A 21,017-nucleotide genomic window follows, 5' to 3' on the forward strand; every position below is an offset into this window, starting at 1 on the left:
GACACGCTGGGATTTTCAAAAACGTATTTTTTCTGCAATACGTGGATGGGATTAGCCAGAATCCCTTCCTCTTCGCAGGTACTGTAAAATGCAGCACTTTTGTAACATGGAGCCCCAGCATCAGTGCAGCAGCAACTAATGAAGGATGAAAAGAGGTGGTAGGTAAGCAATGTGTACATCAGGGCTTTTGGACAAGTACAAATAAAGGCAGTCAAAAACATTACAACAAAACTTTATTGAAATGCAAAAACATGTAAAAAGAAGATATACAATTATATACACCATACGATGGCTTGGATAAGTTACTAGAGAGTGTCCACAAGATCATCATCGCTCCACTCCTTCTAGAAGAAAAAAGAAAATCAGTCAGAGCCAATACAGACATCAGCAAGAATGTAAGCTTGGAAGTTCTGCTATAGAGCTCTGCATGAAACTCTTCCCATCCCTAGTCCTATTACACCCCCCCTCAGATATGTGGTCTGTACCATCCAGACTGGGGGAGTGGTTGTGTGTGCGTGGATGGGGGGACACTACTACAAACATAACACCTACTACCAATGCCAACCTTATAAATTGAGAGTACAAACCTCCTCTGTTTTGGGCTTTTTCGATATGTAATCATCATCTTCATAACCTTTTCTTTTTTCCCTACAATAAAGCACATGTACACAGCTTAACATTTTTCACAGGTCTATCAGTTTAGGAAATCTCAATGCAGATTTATTTTTTAATTAAATTCATTACTGAAAGGATAGGTCAGTTTAAGAATTCAAAACCCCCCCAAAAATAATCGTTTAACACAGGGGTAGGGAACCTTCAGCTCTCCAGCTGCTGTGAAACTACAACTCCCAGCATGCTCCATTCATTTCCATGGGAGTTCCAAGAACAGCAGAGCAAGTATACAGGCTGGGATTTGTAGTTTTGCAACAGCTGGAGAACCGTACGTTCCCTACCCCTGCTTTAACATGTATAGGCCACCACTTACCAGAAGCAGGCCAAAGAGTGTCCACCACATATCTCTCCCTCCCTTCTCTATAGATCGATCTAGCTATATCTCTATCCATATACCGTATCTCCATGCAATGACAGGCTGGTCATTTCTTATAAGGTGCCACACTATGTACCTGGAATGCAGTTATTGCCACAAAGCCTGTATTGATATACAGGTGAAATTTTTCAGCCAGGGATGGGATGTGGCTATAATCACACCCAGGGTACATTCGCAGTTGCTCCTCCCTTCCATGTTGCAGAAAAGCAGTGGTCAAGGGGAGAAGAAAAAAAACAAAAAAATCCCCCTGCATGTTACAGTAACAGCAACTTGAATTAAATTCGGGTTATTCTCATCTACACACTACAGGCAAAAGAGACTCGCTAAAAAGTTGCATTTTGAATAACGTAACATGTATAGATTTAATAAAAGGAAAAACGCAGAGAAAAATGCTGCAGTTTGTGTACAAATGTGCATGTATAAATAGGATGAACTAGAGCAACTTCAGAAATGGGCAGCAAAGGTAACTGGACCTCCCGAACGGAAACCCGACTGCAAATGTGAACCAAGCCATGACATGTATTATATGTATATATGTTCTGGACCAGACATTACCTCCCTGCTGGCCAGAGTTCCAGATTCTTTAGCGGCCGTAGCCTCCTTCCTCTCCTCCCGCTTTCTCAAACTCAACCCCACCCCGTATGGCCCGTCCACCTGACCCATCTATCAAAGTTAATGGAACCACAATTACCCCTGTCCCACAGGCCCGATGCCTTGGGGTAACCCTGGACTCTGACCTATCCTTCAAATCACATATTCAAACCCTCAACACCTCCAGCTCAAAAACATCCACCAAATCCGCTCCTTCCTCACCCTGGAAACTACCAAGATGCTCGTCCATGCCCTCATAATCTCCCTCTTAGATTACTGCATCACCCTTCTCCATGGACTCCCAGCTAACACCCTCGCCCCCCTCCAGTCCACCTTAAACTGCGCTGCCCGCTTAATCCACCTCACCCCCCGATCTTCATTGGCTGCTCCCCTCTGCCAGTCCCTCCACTGGTTACCTATAGCCCAGCGAATTGAGTTCAAGCTACTAACAATAACATACAAAGCCATCCACAACCTGTCCCCTCCATATATCTCTGAATTAATCTCCCACTACCTGCCCACACGTAACCTCAGATCCTCCAATGACCTCCTACTCCGCTCTGCTCTCATCCGCTCCTCACACAACCATCTGCAAGGTTTCTCCCCTGCATCCCCCATACTCTGGAACTCCTTACCAAGACACATAAGACTGATCCCCACAATCACAGGCTTCAAGAAGGCGCTGAAGACTCAGCTATTCAGGAAGGCCTACAACCTCCAATAACACTATCACCGCACCGCCATCTGTACAGTCTCCCCCTCTCCTTCTGTCTCTACCCCCTTCCCCCATAGATTGTAAGCCCTTACGGGCAGGGCCCTCTACCCCACTCTGCCAGTCGGTCACTGTTCATTTTATATCTACCTGTATATTCTGTGTACTGTATGTAAACCCCCGAATGTAAAGCACCATGGAATTAATGGTGCTATATAAATAAACAATAATAATAATAATATATGTTATTTATTGTATTCTATGTAACATCTGTAGCAAGCACAATTGCCAAAACACACAAATATGTAGAATATCATTTTTGGGCTACTTACAAATTTTCAACAAAGCCACCTTCAGCGTTGTAGCACTTTTCCAATTTCTTTTCAACTATGTCAACGTCGTCAAGTCTGGAATATTCATGTTTTGACATCAGTAGCTGAAGTCCTAAAATTATTATATAACGTTAAAGTCTTATTATTAACTTGCAAGAATCTAAGCTAATGCCTCTACTGTTTCTGGGAACACAGAGGGGTAGAGCATCGGCGCCATATTAGATACTGCGTCACTAGGAGGCTCTGGGAGCCCACAATTGACTTCTGATTTCAGGCGGATGCACATTGAGATTTTGTTTTTAATTAACCCCTTCCCGCCAACAGCATTTTTACATTTTCGTTTTTGACTCCTCCCCCTTCCAAACCCCATAACTCTTTTTATTTCTCTGCTCCCAGAGCCATATGAGGTCTTAATGTTTGCGGTACAATTTTTCTTCATGATGCCGCCATTAATTATTCTGTACAAGGTACTGAGAAGCTGGAAAAAAATTCAGAAGGAGGGGGGGGGGGGGATTTGAAGAAAACGTACATTTGTGTGATTTTCTTATGAGCTTCGCTTTTACGGTGTACACTGTGCAGCCAAAATGACATATCCCCTATATTCTATGTTTTGGTACGATTCTAGAGATACCAAATGGTTTTATTTACATTTTAACCCCTTAACAAAAATCCAAAACTGTGCTAATTTTTTAATTTTTTTTTTGCATTTATTACTAATGCCATGCATCACTAATGCAATGCATTGCAAAAAATTGTCATTTCTTTTGCAAGCTGCATAGAGCAGCCTGCAAAAGAAAATTACTTCAGAAAGCTCCCGGCTGTCATGCCAACGTGGCGTCAGCCCTGGATCTTGCTCCAGGTGCTGTTTATCACCGGCAAAATGGCGGCACCCATGCACCGCCGGGAAAACAGCACCTCTGTCAGGTTTGACCGAGGCGCCAGAGGGGTTAATGCCCCTAATCGCTGCAGGCACCGACTGGGGGCATTAGCGCTGGGTGTCTACGGTGTAAAACAGTAGACACCCAGCAACTATGGCGGCCGCCCGACTCCCAGGCGGCCGCCATACTAGTACGGCAGATGTCGGGAAGGGGTTAATAAAGAAATTGTGAATAAAATAAAAAAAAGTAGCATGTTGTACCGTACAATGTAAAGCTCTGCTCCTCTAGAAGCATTATAGCTTATGGCACCACATGGAGTATTCACCGATCCAAATTACTAAATCCCAGGAGCTGTGTGCATGAGGAGTCACACTCCTTATATTACATGTATTAGCTGTAGCTATTAATCTATTAAAAAAATAAAATCTAAATATATAATTCAATGTATTTAAAGTAAAAGCCACAAATTACACCCTTGTTGCCAAGTTGGCAGGGTATGAAGGTTGGAATGAATGACTGTACTTCTAGGCTGCATTCTTCTAAAAGTAGCAAGTACGGCTTTTAAGTGTTACAGTCAAAACTGAATATGGGAGACAATTATGATCCAAATCCATTAGATTAAATACAGAGGGAACCATAGAGGCACAGAAAAAGTATATAACATACGTCTCATTCCATCCAGCAAATGTGCCATGGTTTCTGGATCCTCCTTTAGCGACAGACACTCCAACAAATAACTGGAATATAAAAGAATAAAATGGGTTGATTTGGGTTGTTAAAGGAACACTAAACACATAATATATACAGTCCTATGAAAAAGTTTGGGCACCCCTATCAATCTTAATCATTTTTAGTTCTAAATATTTTGGTATTTGCAACAGCCATTTCAGTTTGATATATCTAATAACTGATGGACACAGTAATATTTCAGGATTGAAATGAGGTTTATTGTACTAACAGAAAATGCGCAATATGCATTAAACCAAAATTTGACCGGTGCAAAAGTATGGGCACCTCAACAGAAAAGTGACATTAATATTTAGTAGATCCTCCTTTTGCAAAGATAACAGCCTCTAGTCGCTTCCTGTAGCTTTTAATCAGTTCCTGGATCCTGGATGAAGGTATTTTGGACCATTCCTCTTTACAAAACAATTCAAGTTCAGTTAAGTTTGATGGTGGCCGAGCATGGACAGCCCGCTTCAAATCATCCCACAGATGTTCAATGATATTCAGGTCTGGGGACTGGGATGGCCATTCCAGAACATTGTAATTGTTCCTCTGCATGAATGCCTGAGGATTTGGAGCAGTGTTTTGGATCATTGTCTTGCTGAAATATCCATCCCCGGCGTAACTTCAACTTCGTCACTGATTCTTGAACATTATTCTCAAGAATCTGCTAATACTGAGTGGAATCCATGCGACCCTCAACTTTAACAAGATTCCCGATGCCGGCATTGGCCACACAGCCCCAAAGCATGATGGAACCTTCACCAAATTTTACAGTGGGTAGCATGTGTTTTTCTTGGAATGCTGTTTCTTTTTGGACACCATGCATAACGCCTTTTTTTTTATAACCAAACAACTCAATTTTTGTTTCCAAAATGAAGCTGCCTTGTCCAAATGTGCTTTTTCATACCTCAGGCGACTCTATTTGTGACGTACGTGCAGAAACGGCTTCTTTCTCATCACTCTCCCATACAGCTTCTATTTGTGCAAAGTGTGCTGTATTGTTGACCGATGCACAGTGACACCATCTGCAGCAAGATGATGCTGCAGCTCTTTGGAGGTGGTCTGTGGATTGTCCTTGACTGTTCTCACCATTCTTCTTCTCTGCCTTTCTGATATTTTTCTTGGCCTGCCACTTCTGGGCTTAACAAGAACTGTCCCTGTGCTCTTCCATTTCCTTACTATGTTCCTCACAGTGGAAACTGACAGGTTAAATCTCTGAGACAACGTTTTGTATCCTTCCCCTGAACAACTATGTTGAACAATCTTTGTTTTCAGATCATTTGAGAGCGGGCTGTCCATGTTCGGCGACCATCAAACTTAACTGAACGCGAATTGTTTTGTAGAAAGAAATGGTCCAAAATACCTTCATCCAGGATCCAGGAACTGATTAAAAGCTACAGGAAGCGACTAGAGGCTGTTATCTTTGAAAAAGGAGGATCTACTAAATATTAATGTCACTTTTCTGTTGAGGTGCCCATATTTTTCCACCGGTCAAATTTTGGTTTAATGCATATTGCACTTTTTCTGTTAGTACAATAAACCTCATTTCAATCCTGAAATATTACTGTGTCCATCAGTTATTAGATATATCAAACTGAAATGGCTGTTGCAAACACCAAAATATTTAGAACTAAAAATGATTAAGATTAATAGGGGTGCCCAAACTTTTTCATAGGACTGTGTATATATATATATATATATATATATATATATATATATATATATAAAACCAAACACAACAAAAACTCACCACACAGAAAAAGCAATTAGCTGCCAAGACAGGAATAACCGCTCCCCATCCCAACCCCTACTACACCCAGAACTTACAGGAACACCCAGCAACACTGCACTGTTCTTGTAACTTCCATAGAGGAGAATAGGAGCTACAAAGACAGCAGCACAGCTCAGCTACATTGCCTTCTATGGGAGTTATGGGAAGGCGTAGGAACAGAAAATGCAGAAATAGAATGACATTTAGAATTTTCATTATACCTTTCCATATTAATTCCTGCCCTGGACGCACTGGATAAAATAGCTGTTAAAGCAATTATGGATGGTGTGAACAGTAGGCAGGCATCGGTCAGGACAACCCGATGCAAGAATTCATCAGCATTTTTTCTCAATATTTCAGGATTATCCAGTAAGGGGTATCGAGTCTGAAAAGAAAAAGTTGAGGCAGTGAGTTTAACCCCTTCCCGCCGATGGCATTTTTTGATTTTCGTTTTTTGTTTTTGACTCCCCTCCTTCTAAACCCCATAACTTTTTTATTTCTCCGCTCCCAGAGTCATATGAGCTCTTAATTTTTGCGGGACAATTTTTTCTTCATGATGCCACCATTAATTATTCTGTATAATGTACTGGGAAGCAGGAAAAAAATTCAGAATGGGGTGGATTTGAAGAAAAAATGCATTTCTGCGACTTTCTTACGGGCTTTGGTTTTACGGCGTTCACTGTGCAGCCAAAATGACATGTCCCCTGTATTCTGTGTTTCGCTACGGTTCCAGGGATACCAAATTTATATGGTTTTATTTACATTTTGACCCCTAAAAAAAATTCCAAAACGGTGTTAAAAATTTTTTTTTCTAAAAGTCGCCATATTCCGACAGCCGTAACTTTTTTATACGTAAGTGTACGGGGATGTATAGGGCGTCTTTTTTTGCGGGGCCGGGTGTACTTTTTAGTTCTACCATTTTCGGGAAATGTTATTGCTTTGATCACTTTTTATTCAAATTTTTATCAGAATTAAAACAGTGAAAAAACGGCGGTTTGGCACTTTTGACTATTTTTCCTGCTACGGCGTTTACCGAACAGGAAAAATATTTTTATAGATTTGTAGAGCGGGCGATTTCGGACGCGGGGATACCTAATATGTATATGTTTCACAGTTTTTAACTACTTTTATATTTGTTCTAGGGAAAGGGGGGTGATTTGAACTTTTAATACTTTTTATATTTTTTTTATATTTTTTTTACTTTTTTTTTTTATTTTTTTTTTGCATTTATTAGACCCCCTAGGGGTGTTGAACCCCAGGGGGTCTGATCACTAATGCAATGCATTACAATGCTAATGCATTGCAATGCATTGCAAAAAATCATCATCTCTTTTGCAGGCTGTATACACCAGCCTGCAAAAGAGAGAATTTGCAGACTGGCTGGGAGCCCTTAACAAGGCTCCCGGCTGTCATGGCAACGGGGGGGGGGGTCGGCCCTGGATCATGCTCCAGGAGCCGGCGATCCCTGCCAAAATGGCGGCGCCCATGCGCCGCCGGGAAGATGGCGCCTCCGGCGCCTTTGACAGCAGCGCCGGAGGGGTTAATGCCTCCGATCGGTCCGGGGACCGATCGGAGGCATTAGAGCCGGTTGTCTACTGCTTAAAGCAGTAGACACCCGGCGGCTATGACGGCCGCCCGGCTCCCGGGCGGTCGCCATAGTTACAGACCCGACACGCGCCGTACTATTACGGCGCATGTCGGGAAGGGGTTAAGGAACACAATCTTACTACCCAACTTATCAGAGCAATGGCTCTTCGACAACATAGAATATGGATGTATTATGACACTTGGGCCAAACCTGGGACTATGATGATCCAAGTTTACTTTACTGATGTCATGAGAGGTCCAGGCACTGTTTTTGACTACTTTCTTTTCTTGAAAACAGGCCTGAGCACCAGAAGCCATGTAAAATAATGAAAACTATTACTCATCCTTTAAATGCCCTTATATTCCCATAGTGTTGACTTCATGTATATCATTTATGTGACCAGTGCAGCCAATAACATGAATAATGTATGAGAAGTCGTCGTTGCAGGGAACTTAAAGGGTACACAGAGTAATGGATTTCATTTTATGTTCCCCTTGTTTCCTGTACTTAGTCCCCCAATAACCCTTTAAGGCACTGTAAGTACCTTATATACTCGAGTATAAGCCGACCCGAATATAAGCCGAGACCCCTAATTTTACTACAAAAAACTGGGAAAACTTATTGACTCGAGTATAAACCGAGGGGGGTGGGGCGGAATACACCATTGCAGATAAAAAGTCTGGTCATGTGTATTATTACAGCTTAGTAACTCCATGGGGATCATAGTAATAGCAGTTAACCCCATCATGTCCCTCACATTAACCCCCTGTGTGCCTCACATAAGAGTTACTGATATGTGGGACATATGGAGGTAATAATTAGATATCTTCATAATTAAAGTCCTTCATTAGTACCCTCATGTGTCTCACATATTAGTATCCCTTATCTGGGATACACAGGGGTTAATATGAGGGACATGATGGGGTTAACTTATTAATGTGAGGCACATGGAGTTACTGATACTAAATGAATAACCCCAAATGCCTGACATTACTAGGCAGAGTAACTAAAGGAAGGTCCCTGTGTGTCATGTTACTGTAGCTTCCTCTCCTCCATATAACAGACATCTTCCATAAGACACATTGAACCCTGGCCACTGACTTATCTGCATATATTACATTCTAGTGCAGCGGTTCTCAACCTGTGGGTCGCAACCCTGGGGGGGGGGGGGGGGGGGGGGGGTCGAACGACCAGAACACAGGGGTTGCCTAAAGCCATCGGAAAATACATATTTCCAATGGCTTTAGCCGCTGAGAAGCTGCGCTACGGTTTCACCAGCGCTATTCAGTTGGAACGCATGCTGTTATGGAAGTGTATGTGGTAGCATCATCCGTCCGGTGACTGCGGAGAGAGCGGCGGGGGAGCGTTGGAAGGTGAGTTTAAGTGGTGTTTTTTTGTGTTAAACATTAAGTCGGAACATAATGAAGGGGGCCCATGAAACTGGGGGGGGGAACGGCATGACACTGGGGCAGATGAAAGGGGGATGGAACGGCATGAAACTGTGGGCAGAGGCGGGGGGACATGAAACTGGGGGCAGAGATGGAGCGGGAACATATAATTTACGGGTGACTGTAGGAGGATTATACTGTGTGGGAGCACATGAAAAATGAATGAGAATAGGCGGAGTCAACATAAAAGTGGGCGGGGCTAAATTTGCTGCAGCAAATCTGTCCCTCTTTCTGGTCTTCAAAAGTTGGGAGGTGTACCCATGTTTATTATTATGATTATGTTTGATTTGTAGCAATGAGAATACATAATGCATGGCAGGTATTTACATTCTGAATCATAACTGTAGCTAAATTACAGTTATGAAGTAGTCACCAAAATTATTTTTTGGTTTGGGGTCACCTCAACATGAACTGTATTGCGGGGTCACGGCATTAGAAAGGTTGAGAACCACTGTTCTAGTGGCTACAGGACCTTTGATGACATCAGTCACATGACCTACATGACAAAGCCAATTACAGAGCAGTGGCACTAAAGGACCTCCCCCTTCATTTAATTTACGCAGGTCCTTCAAGTTTCTGTGCTCCGTGGACCCTGACTCGAGTATAAGCCGAGAGGCATAAAAACTGTGCTGAATAAGTCAGCTTATACTCAAGCATATACGGTAATTAAAGCAGAATACGAAGCACCTACGGAGTCACCATACAGAATTATAGGAACCCTACATGCCATTGTACAGCTTTTGCTGTAGAACTGCAACAGAACTAATACTAGGCATGCCATCAAGTGAACAGCCCCCATTGACCTTATATCCCAACACATTACACAACCTCTGGCAAAAATTATGGAATCACCAGTCCCCGAGGATGTTCCTTCAGTTGTTTAATTGTGTAGAAAAAAAAAAAAAAAAGGCATTTCATATGGCAACGTTCTGGCTTTAAGAAACACTAAAAGAAATCTAGAAAAATATTTGTGGTAGCCAGTAACCGTTAGATTTTTAGAACAAGCACCGGGAATAAATTATGGAATCACTCAATTCTGAGGAAAAAATTATGGAATCATTAGAAACAAACAAAGTAAGACTCCAACACCTCACTAGGACTTTGTTGCACCACCTCTGGCTTTTCTAACTGCAGAGGCATTGAATTCATGAGTGATAAACAGGACTCTTCATCAATCTGGCTCCAGCCTTCTCTCATTGCTATTGCCAGATCAGCTTTGCAGGTTGGAGCCTTGTCATGGACCATTTTCTTTAACTCCCACCACAGATTTTTAGTTGGATTGAGATCCGGACTATTTGTAGGCCATAACATTGACCTTATGTGTCTTTCTTCAAGGAATGTTTTCACAGTTTTTGCTCTATGGCAAGATGCATTATCATTTTGAAAAATGATGTCATCGTCCCCAAACATCCTTTTGATAGATGGGATAAGAAAAGTATGCAACATTTCAATGTAAACCTGTGCATTTATTAAAGATTCAATAACAGCCATCTCCCCAGGGCCTTTACTTGACATGCAGCCTCATATTAATGGCTGTGGAAATTTGCATGTTTTCTTCAGACAGTCGTCTGCATAAATCTCTTTGGAAGGACCAAACAAAAGTTCCAGCATCATCACCTTGCCCAATGCAGATTCGAGATTCACCACTGAATATGACTTTCATCCACAGTCCATGATTGCCTTTCCTTAGCCCATTGTAACCTTGTTTTTTCTGTTTAGATGTTAGTGATGACTTTCTTTTAGCTTTTCTGTATGTAAATCCAGTCTTTGAAGAGTCCTGTTTATCACTCATGAAGTCAATGCCTCAGAGACTGCAAGCAGTTAGAAAAGCCAGAGGTGGTGCAACAAAGTCCTAGTGATGTGTAGGAGTCTTATTTTGTTTGTTTTTCATGATTCCATAATTTTTTCCTCAGAATTGAGTGATTTCATATTTTATTCCCTGTGCTTGTTCTAAAAATCTAATTGTTACTGGCTACCACAATTATTTTTCTTGATTTCTTTTAGTGTTTCTTACAGCCAGAATGTTGCCATATGAAATGCCTTTGTTTTTTCCATGGCTGTGATCTGCTTTTTTTTTTCTACACAATTAAACAACTGAAGGAACTTCCTCAGGGACTGGTGATTCCATCATTTTACAAAGTTAGTATATGCCCAGCTGACCCTATTATCTTGACACTCCTCCTGGGAAGCTCGGATGAAATGGAGACTTCAACCAGCGGATATCAATGTAACATGGAAAAATCCAGCGTCGACCAGGGAGTATAATAAAACATAGCTTTTATTCTTCCTTTAAAAAGCAGTTACATGGTAGCAATGAAAACGAATCAGAGATGTACTGACATAACATGTTCTGAAACACGTAGCCACATGTTCTTTCCTCATGCCATGGATTTTTCCATGTTACATTTATTCCATAATTTTTGCCAGGAGTTTTAGGATGAAAGGTTTTTTTTGGACGCAATGGCATTTTTTTTTTCTACACCGATTACATATCCACATAGGCCATCAGTATTTGGTGGGGGTCAAACACCTAGACCCAGCACCAATCAGTTGATGCCGTTATCTCCAGGCCCAAGAAACTGCTGTGGATAGGGCCAGATGCAGGTTTGTACCAAATTAAGTAACAGACACAGAGTTGCAGCAGGGGTGCATCTATTCATTGAATAAGGGCAGAGCAGCTTCCCACCAAGCACACAGAAGTAGCATCTGGCGCTTGGAGTCAACCAAAACAACTGTCAGATACTAGAGGCCTACCCTGTGGCTAGGTCCTTAGAATAATAAAAAATAAAATAAAAAAAAAAAGTCTTTTTTGGGGCCAGAAAACTCCTTTAAAGGGATTCTACCATTAAAACAAATTTTTTTTTCTCATTGCCTTAAGAAAGGCTATTCTTCTCCTAACTTTAGAGGTCTTCTCCGCGCCGCCGTTCCGTAGAAATCCCAGTTTTCGTCAGTATGCAAATGAGTTCTCTCGCAGCACTGGAGGCGGGCCCAAGCGCTCAAACAGCACTGGGGGCGTCCCAAATGCTGAGAGAGAAATCTCCTGCGCTGCCTCCATCTTCTTCAGGTACGGCCTCTATGCACATCTTCTTCCGGTGCTGGGTTCAAATTTCTAGGCCTTGGGCAGAGCCAACGGCGCAGGCCCACAGCACAAGAAAAATGGCCGCTTACACAGTAAGTAAGCAACCATGTTCTTGTGGCCTGTGGGCATGCGCAATTGGCTCTACCCAAGGCCTAAAAGTTTGACCGCCTGCGCCGGAAGAAGATGCGTGAAGAGGACGTTCCCGAAGAAAATGGGAGTCGGCGCTGGAGAGTTCTCTCACAGCATTGGAGACGCCTCCAGTGCTTTGAGAGAACTAATTTGCATACCGACAAAAACCGGGATTTATACCGAATGGCGGCGCGGAGAAGACATTTAAAGGTAGGAGAACAATAGCCTTCCTTAGGGCTTTTCCTACGTGTCAACGAGAAAATAAAATGTGTATTAAAGGGGCTTTATCACTGGGAAAAGTCATTTTTATCTAATCACATGCTTGCACAGGCTTTAGAAAGTCTATTCCACACTTACCTATAGTATGTAATTTGCCTCAGTGGTATCTGAATAAGTCCGTTTTTATTCATATGCTAATGAGCTTCCAGCCAGCACAGGAAGTTCCCAGCAGCCTCCTCTCTCCTATTATCTTCTATGTGTGTGCACAAACAGGAAGCTGAGTCATCATCATCATCAGCAATCTCCCATAGAAAACAATAGGAGAGGTGTGCACGATCTATCGTGCACCAGTCTAATTAGCATATGAATAAAAACAGACTTATTCAGAAACCACTGAGGCAATCTACATACTATAGGTAGGTGTGAAATAGACTTTCTAAAGGCTATGCAAAGGTGTGATTAGTTAAAAATGACTTTTCCTAGTGATAGAGCCCCTTTAATGGTAGAATCCCTTTAAATGTGGAGATTCCAAACAGTATAGAAACAGAGTTGTGTATGTTCTGCGCACCTGTTTTTCTGCTCTGGTCAGAAAGCCCTATAAACATTTCTGCAATTTGAAATGGCTGATAACAGGGAACAAGATACAATCTACCTGCAGAATGAATGAAATTAATGTATTTTTACAACTTTAAGCCAAATGATAGGATGAAAACATGTAAATACCTTCAGATCGATTAAATAGCCTTCAAATGGTCGATATGGATTGTGCACTATAAGGTGAAAATTTAGCTGTTGGATTAGCAGCAATTCATACTCCAAGATCTGGTCAAGGATGTTTTCATGAGTGGTGGGGTGGTCTGGGAGGTTACAAACAAAGTGGACACTGGATACATTAAATTCATCTACTTTACAAGCCAGGAATACGCAGGTCCACCTATAAACAGGGAGCATTGAGATTCAGGTCTGAGTATATCATACAGATTACAACAACCAGATGACACCCAGCTCTCTACACGATGGGTATATATTCCCCATACTACAGGGTTAAACATTTACTACAGCCGAGGGAGAAGCGAATGTAACACAGAAAGTGCAAAATCTTCAGTGGTGACTAGGGCACCAGTTTAGGATCCCGACTCAAGATCTTGTCATATGTTGTCCATGATACAGTGACATCCTAGTAAGGCGACCTCAGATGGGGGGCGATTTATTACCTGTAATTTCATGGCAGGGGAGAATGGAGAAGGGAGGGTTACACAGAAAGTGAGATCAGGAAGATGAATCATGGGAAATATAGTTTGTCTAGATTCACTGCGTGTAAATAACAGCGATACAAATAAGCCAAACGAAGGCTGTACAGGGGAACAGTGAGGATTTACAAATGCTGTGGATGTATTTGCAGATAATTTTTGGAAGCTGGATAACCCCTGCCGGCCTCTTCCAACACCAATGAGAGGGGGAGGTACAGTTTTTTTAGAGCATCAATGCCAGACATAAAGCATTCATTGACAATAACTAATCATGTACAATTGTGTTTTTTGTAAAGCCACAAGACAACCCCTCTAAAGAAAATTTCTATTACAGGGTTTTCTCTCATAAACAATTATTAGCCACGGGAATCCTTAAGGTTTCACGAGAATGGTTGTTCAGGAGACACCTGTGTGAATAGAGTGGTACCGTACATGCATGGCCGCTCTATTCACTTCTACTAGACCTGACAGAGATAACCAAGTACAGCACTTATCAGTCCCATAGTAGTGGATAGAGTTATGGTTCCATATGTACACTACCACTGCATTCACAAAGAAGACCCCTGTTCTCATGGGACCACAGATCAGGCCCGCTAATCCCCTATACGAAGAATAGGGGGAAAGGTTTTCAAAGCTGGACTAAGCATACATTTCTGTACAAATAGGCAGACAATCCGCACTTACATTATTATACGGGGATAATGCTCCATGACTGAATTATTGAGGAAAAAGCGTTTGAAGTACATACAAGCTGTCCCCTGAAAGAAAAAAACTCCCAGAATTAACATTTTACACTCCTTATGTCAAAATTTGGTGGTAAAAAGGTTAAAATGATTACTAACCTACCTACAGTAAGTCATCAATATCAGATTGGTGAGGATCAAACACACAGCAACCCCCCCCCCACACACACACTTTTCTCTCAGTTTCAGCTGCTGAGAACAGATGATGACGGCCATGAAAGAAGACTACCGACCTCACAACCCTGAAAACCATTTTACATATAGCCATTTTGATCCTGACCCTACTCACCATTACAGATTTGGGCATGGTGGGTTTGAAGGTACTGCAGAAATCGCGTAACTTTTTCTCATAATATCTACAGATGATCAACTCCTCATGAGGATCCACGTTAAATATATCCAACAGATGAGTCTGCAAATAAAGGGTGGCAGAAAGTGGTTAGTGAATGTGACATGTACCGATGAGAAGGCTCGCAGCATCTTCTTGCACACATAAATCTAGCTGAAAGGGCTCTAGCAGAGGCTGAATGGAGCAGAACAGCTCACGTTCTTTCAGATTCAGCCATCCATATACAGATGTAGAAAAGGTTAAAGAGGACCTTTCATGGGTTTGGGCACAGGCAGTTTTATATACTGCTGGAAAGCCACAGGGCGCTGAATTCAGTGCACTGTCTGCTTTCACAATCTGTGCCCCAGGTGAAGAGCTACCGGTACCATAGCACTTCACAGTTAGAAGGGCGTTCCTGACAGTCTGTCCTTCACAGCAGCGCCTAATGCGCTGTACAGTGTGAGCGGGGAGGAATGCCCCCCTCCCTCTGCGCTCCTCCCCGCTCACACTGTACAGCGCGATAGGCGCTGCTGAGGAGAAGGATTTACCTGAATTCAGTGCACTGTCGCCTTTCCAGCAGTATATAAAACTGCCTGTGCCCAAACCCATGAAAGGTCCTCTAACTCAAATTTAAGGTTAATTCAAATGAGTATAAGAAACTTTGGGAAGAATATGCAAATCTGTCTTCCATGATGTAATTAGGAAGTCAGGTGCCTCAGTGTTGTAAACCAATAGAGGGCGCTCACTGGAATGTGCAAGCCTGTCTTCCCTGATGTAATTAGGAAGACAGAATCTCAGTGAAAATAGCCCAATAAAGCTTTGTTATATATTTCATCTCCTGCTCATTCATCTCTGATAAGTGGAGAAAGAAGCATTTTCCTCTGATAAGATATATAACAAAGTTTCTCAAATATTCACCTTAAAGGGGTTGTCCAAGCAAATATGGACAATCCTCTTAACGTTTAAATAACCTGGAAGCAGTGAAACTTTAAAGGGACCCTATCATTTAAAATCATTTTTTTCTGCCTATCCTGTTGGAATAGCCTTAAGAAAGGCTATTCTTCTCCTACCTTTAGACGTCTTCTCCGCGCCGCCATTCGGTATATAATCTGTTTTTCGTCGGTATGCAAATGTGTTCTCCCGCAGCACTGGGGACGGGCCCCAACGCTCAAACAGCACTGGGGGCATCCCCAAAGCTGCGGGAGAACTCCATCTTCTTCATGAACGGGTCATCTTCCGGCGGTGGCTTCAAACTTCCAGGCCTCAGGCAGCCAAATGCGCATGACTGCTGGCCACAAGAAAATGGCCGCTTACAATACTGTGTAAGTGGCCATTTTCTTGGGGCTGACAGGCATGCGCAGTCGACTTTGCCCTAGGCCTAGAAGTTTGAAGCCACCACTGGAAGACGCGAAGACCCGTTCCTGAAGAAGATGGAGGCGGCGCTGGAGAGTTCTCCCACAGCATTGGGGATGCCCCCAGTGCTGCGAGAGAACTCATTTGCATAACGAAGAAAACCGGGATTTCTACAGAACAGCGGCGTGGAGAAGACATCTAAAGGTAGGAGAAGAATAGCCTCTTAAGGCTATTCTGACGTGATAGGCAGAAAAAAATTGAGTTTAAATGATAGGATTCCTTTAAAAACAAAACAAAAACAAAAAAAAAAAAAACAACATTCACCTGTCCCAATTGATTCAGCGTCCTCCCACACCTCCCGGGTCTCTTCCTGCATTGTGCTGAAGCCACCAGAGCAGATGAAGCGGGAGAACACTGGAGCAACGGGGACAAGCGTTTTTTTTTTTTACTGACCTCAGCTTATTTAAACATTAAAAGGGATAGTCCTTTTTTGCCTGAACAATCCCTTTAACTTTCCATTTATGAAAAAAGTTAAATAGTTAAACTGTTTCAAAACATGGTTTCTGGCATTTCATATAAACTTATGAACATAAGGAACATCACTCCTCATCCCTTACTTTTCCATGGACATGGGTAAGCTGATACATGTGACCTTCTTTCTGCCTTGAGACAGAGATTTCAGAGTGAAATTCAGTATGGGGGCTGATAAGAGGATACATTTTTTTTTTTCTCTAGCAAGATATTTTACAAGGGACAAGGAATCTAGAGGGGCTGAAACCCAAACAAGCTAAGGGCAAGCCTGAAAGTGCTTTCCCCCTCATCTGTATATGAATAATTTAGAGATTTACATTTTACATGGGGCTTCAAAGCTAAATACCAGGGGTATATACATCAGTGTCTTGCTAACCATATTTGTAGTTCATGTATCTGTAAAGGGGGAATGATTTTTTTTTTTTTTTTAAATGTAGATTGTGAGCCCCATATAGGGATCACAATGTACATTTATTTTCCCTATGTCTTTGTAGAATGGGAGGAAATCCACACAAACATGGGGAGAACATACAAACTCCTTGCAGATGTTGTTCCTGGCGAGATTCGAACCCAGGACTCCAGCACTAACCACTGAGCCACCGTGGGAGAACGATTCTTAAATATAGATTGACATAAAACGAAAGCTCAACGTGAGCCTTTACTTTACAGGATCCATTAAAATTCAGCATTATCTCAAATCACAACAGAAAGGGTCAGTCAGGATTCAGGATTTTAACAGGAAAAAAAATAATACAGCAATAATTCACTATTTTGATATTTAACTAACACAGACAAGAGGTGCAGCTTGCGTACATGTATTCACCCATCAGGTGTTGCTTCTTGATATCGCAGTTTTTGACACTATGCAAATGAGATAATTGGAGCAATGAGGATATGGTTGGCGCTGCAAAGAACTCATCTGTATATTGATATCTCAGCAATGGGGGCGCAGATTTACAAGGGGAAAACTCGGTTTAATTCAGGTGCCCCTAACCTATCTATGGGGCAGTATTGATATACTGGATTCTGGTGACAGTTTACATATAATATGTGCGAGCTCTGCCCCCTACAGGGAGTCTGTAATCAGTAGTACTGGCTGCAAGTATCAGATACACATACAGAACAACCAATGAGTTCCCTGCTATTATTATCCGTGTACTGGATGAGCTCTACTGGATCAGGGTGCGGTGCAATGTCAGCCATGCTGGACAGATCACACAACACACAGTACGATGGTCCCAGCACAGACAGACAAGGTGCAGACGGCCGAGCCCACCTTCCCTGCCGCTAGTATCTTTGCCCGGGGGCGGTTATTTGCCTGGACCCTGAGCCGCTGCAGCTCCTCTTCGCTTTTAAAGGTCCAGTGCTTCTTCTGCGTGCTGTTATGATACATGTTTCCAGATCTTTGGCGGCGCACACGTTATACGTCACCATAACAGACGCAGAGCTTCTAATAACGTAACGGTGACGTCAGAGGCGTACGGGCGCGCGGCTGTCCTTAAGAATTGCGGTGTGATTTTTTTTTTTTTTTTAAATAAACTTTATTTACACCATCTTCATAAACTTACCACAGCATAATTGGAAAGGGTTGCGTCTAGAATGGAGTTGCTCCTGGTAGGTCCTCCCTCCAGCAACTCCAATCTAGTCACCTCATTAGTGAACGGGCTAGAATGGAGTTGCTGTAGGTAGGACCTACCAGGAGCAACTCCAATCTAGACAATTCACTAGTGAGGTGACTAGATTGGAGTTGCTGGAGGCAGGGACCTGCTAGAATCAACTCCAATGTAGACTGTTCAGTACTGAAGTGACTAGAATGGAGTTGCTTAGAGGAGCTGCCGCCAGAAACTCCAATCTAGTCACTTCACTACAGAATTGGCTAGAATGGAGTGTCTATAGGAAGGAGCCATAACTGGCTAAGACAGACATTGTATATGTATATAATATCAATAAGAATATAGGAAATCACATTCCTGGACATATATACATATGACACTCATATGTATATATATATGTATATATATATTTATATGTATATATATATTTATATGTATATATATATTTATATATATATATGTATATATATATTTATATATATATATTTATATATATATGTATATATAATTACATATATATATAGATAGATATACCTATATATATTACATATATAGTTTACAAATATATATTTGCCATATGGTCTGAACAGGGCGTTGACGCCGCAGCCTTACGTGTTTTATTATAACTTGCGTCACTTTCTTGTTGTAAGTGATGATGGAAATATATGGCAATTAATAACTGATATAGAGCTAAATTCTGACGTATCGCTGTGCGCCTGATTTATCAGTATATAGTTACTGCAGGTAGGTTCATGATGGTCTCAGTATATTCTCTAGTTGCTATAGGTAGGTCCTCCTTACAGCAACTCCATTCTAGCTGTCTCACTACAGAACTGACTAGAATGGAGTTGCTGCAGGTAGGTTCATGGTCTGGATATATTCTGTAGTTACTATAGGTAGGTCCTCCCTACAGCAACTCCATTCTAGCTGTCTCAATACAGAATTGACTAGAATGGAGTTGCTGCAGGTAGGTTCATGGTCTGGGTATATTCTGTAGTTACTATAGGTAGGTCCTCCCTACAGCAACTCCATTCTAGCTGTCTCACTACAGAACTGACCAGAATGGAGTTGCTGCAGGTAGGTTCATGGTCTGGGTATATTCTGTAGTTACTATAGGTAGGTCCTCCCTACAGCAACTCCATTCTAGCTGTCTCATTACAGAACTGACTAGAATGGAGTTGCTGCAGGTAGGTTCATGGTCTCGGTATATTCTGTAGTTACTATAGGTAGGTCCTCCCTACAGCAACTCCATTCTAGCTGTCTCACTACAGAACTGGCTAGAATGGAGTTGCTGCAGGTAGGTTCATGGTCTCAGTATATTCTGTAGTTGCTATAGGTAGGTCCTCCCTACAGCAACTCCATTCTAGCTGTCTCACTACAGAGCTGACTAGAATGGAGTTGCTGCTGGTAGGTTCATGGTCTCAGTATATTCTGTAGTTGCTATAGGTAGGTCCTCCCTACAGCAACTCCCTTCTAGCTGTCTCACTACAGAACTGACCAGAATGGAGTTGCTGCAGGGAGGTTCATGGTCTCAGTATATTCTGTAGTTGCTATAGGTAGGTCCTCCTTACAGCAACTCCATTCTAGCTGTCTCACTACAGAACTGACCAGAATGGAGTTGCTGCAGGTAGGTTCATGGTCTCAGGGTATTCTGTAGTTATTATAGGTAGGTCCTCCCTACAGCAACTCCCTTCTAGTTGTCTCACTACAGAGCTGACTAGAATGGAGTTGCTGCAGGTAGGTTCATGGTCTCAGGGTATTCTGTAGTTATTATAGGTAGGTCCTCCCTACAGCAACTCCCTTCTAGTTGTCTCACTACAGAACTGACCAGAATGGAGTTGCTGCAGGTAGGTTCATGGTCTGGGTATATTCTGTAGTTGCTTTAGGTAGGTCCTCCTTACAGCAACTCCATTCTAGCTGTCTCCCTACAGAACTGGCTAGAATGGAGTTGCTGCAGGTAGGTTCATGGTCTCAGGGTATTCTGTAGTCGCTATAGGTAGGTCCATGGTCTGGGTATATTCTGTAGTTGCTATAGGTAGGTCCTCCTTACAGCAACTCCCTTCTAGCTGTCTCACTACAGAACTGACTAGAATGGAGTTGCTGCAGGTAGGTACATGGTCTGGGTATATTCTGTAGTTGCTGCAGGTAGGTTCATGGTCTGGATATATTCTGTAGTTACTATAGGTAGGTCCATGGTCTCGGTATATTCTGTAGTTGCTATAGGTAGGTCCTCCTTACAGCAACTCCATTCTAGCGGTCTCACTACAGAATTGGCTAGAATGGAGTTGCTGCCGGTAGGTTCATGGTCTGGGTATATTCTCTATAGGTTAGTCAGTATAGGACCTATATCTTATAAGCTCCACCTACAGTAATATTAATAAAACAAACATACATTTTAAAAAAATATATATTTTATTGAAATAAAACCATCCGCACAATCCTCATCCATTTAAAAAAAAAAACAAACAAACAAACAAAAAGCCACCTCCACTAGTTACCAACGTAGTCTATCAACCTCCCCCCCCCCCTTCCACCCACTTACCTGTCCTGGTCTAGTATTACCTGCTGTCATGGAATAAACCAGCCACTGTCGTCTCATGTGATGGGGTTACTAGAGTACAGACAGGATCACATGTGCGCCAGGCTGTACGTTGTTTAAAGAGGAGCTCTCACCT

The 21,017-nt window shown here is 42.3% G+C and overlaps 1 protein-coding gene across 2 annotated transcripts; it reads right to left on the reverse strand.

The window, feature by feature from the left end:
• Nucleotides 1-255: 255 nt before the first annotated feature.
• Nucleotides 256-18,167, reverse strand: CCNH (cyclin H). Of its 2 annotated transcripts, none has more exons than XM_075271321.1 (9): nt 18,006-18,167; nt 14,807-14,929; nt 14,459-14,532; nt 13,248-13,458; nt 6,283-6,446; nt 4,228-4,298; nt 2,684-2,795; nt 588-648; nt 256-344 (listed from the first exon to the last, which is right to left on the reverse strand). In XM_075271321.1, the coding sequence occupies exons 1-9, from the start codon at nt 18,120-18,122 to the stop codon at nt 306-308; spliced, it is 972 nt and encodes a 323-aa protein (XP_075127422.1). In that variant the 5' UTR covers nt 18,123-18,167; the 3' UTR covers nt 256-305. The 2 variants fall into 2 exon arrangements, with proteins under 2 accessions (XP_075127422.1, XP_075127430.1); XM_075271329.1 differs by having other exon boundaries at nt 262-341.
• Between the last annotated feature and the right edge of the window lie 2,850 nt (nt 18,168-21,017).

This window comes from Leptodactylus fuscus, chromosome 1 (genome assembly GCF_031893055.1).
Source record: "Leptodactylus fuscus isolate aLepFus1 chromosome 1, aLepFus1.hap2, whole genome shotgun sequence".
Classification (NCBI taxonomy): Eukaryota; Metazoa; Chordata; class Amphibia; order Anura; family Leptodactylidae; genus Leptodactylus; species Leptodactylus fuscus.

What these genes read in the sequence shown, in the direction of transcription:
- CCNH (XM_075271321.1), bottom strand. Translation starts at nt 18,122, where the DNA reads ATGTATCATAACAGCACGCAGAAGAAGCACTGGACCTTTAAAAGCGAA. An exon ending in GCTATTTAATCGATCTGAAG is followed by an intron (nt 6,447 to 13,247) that starts GTATTTACATGT and finishes TTTTCTTTTCAG; the next exon opens with ACTCGATACCCCTTACTGGA. An exon ending in AAAAGCCCAAAACAGAGGAG is followed by an intron (nt 345 to 587) that starts GTTTGTACTCTC and finishes TTTTTCTTCTAG; the next exon opens with AAGGAGTGGAGCGATGATGA.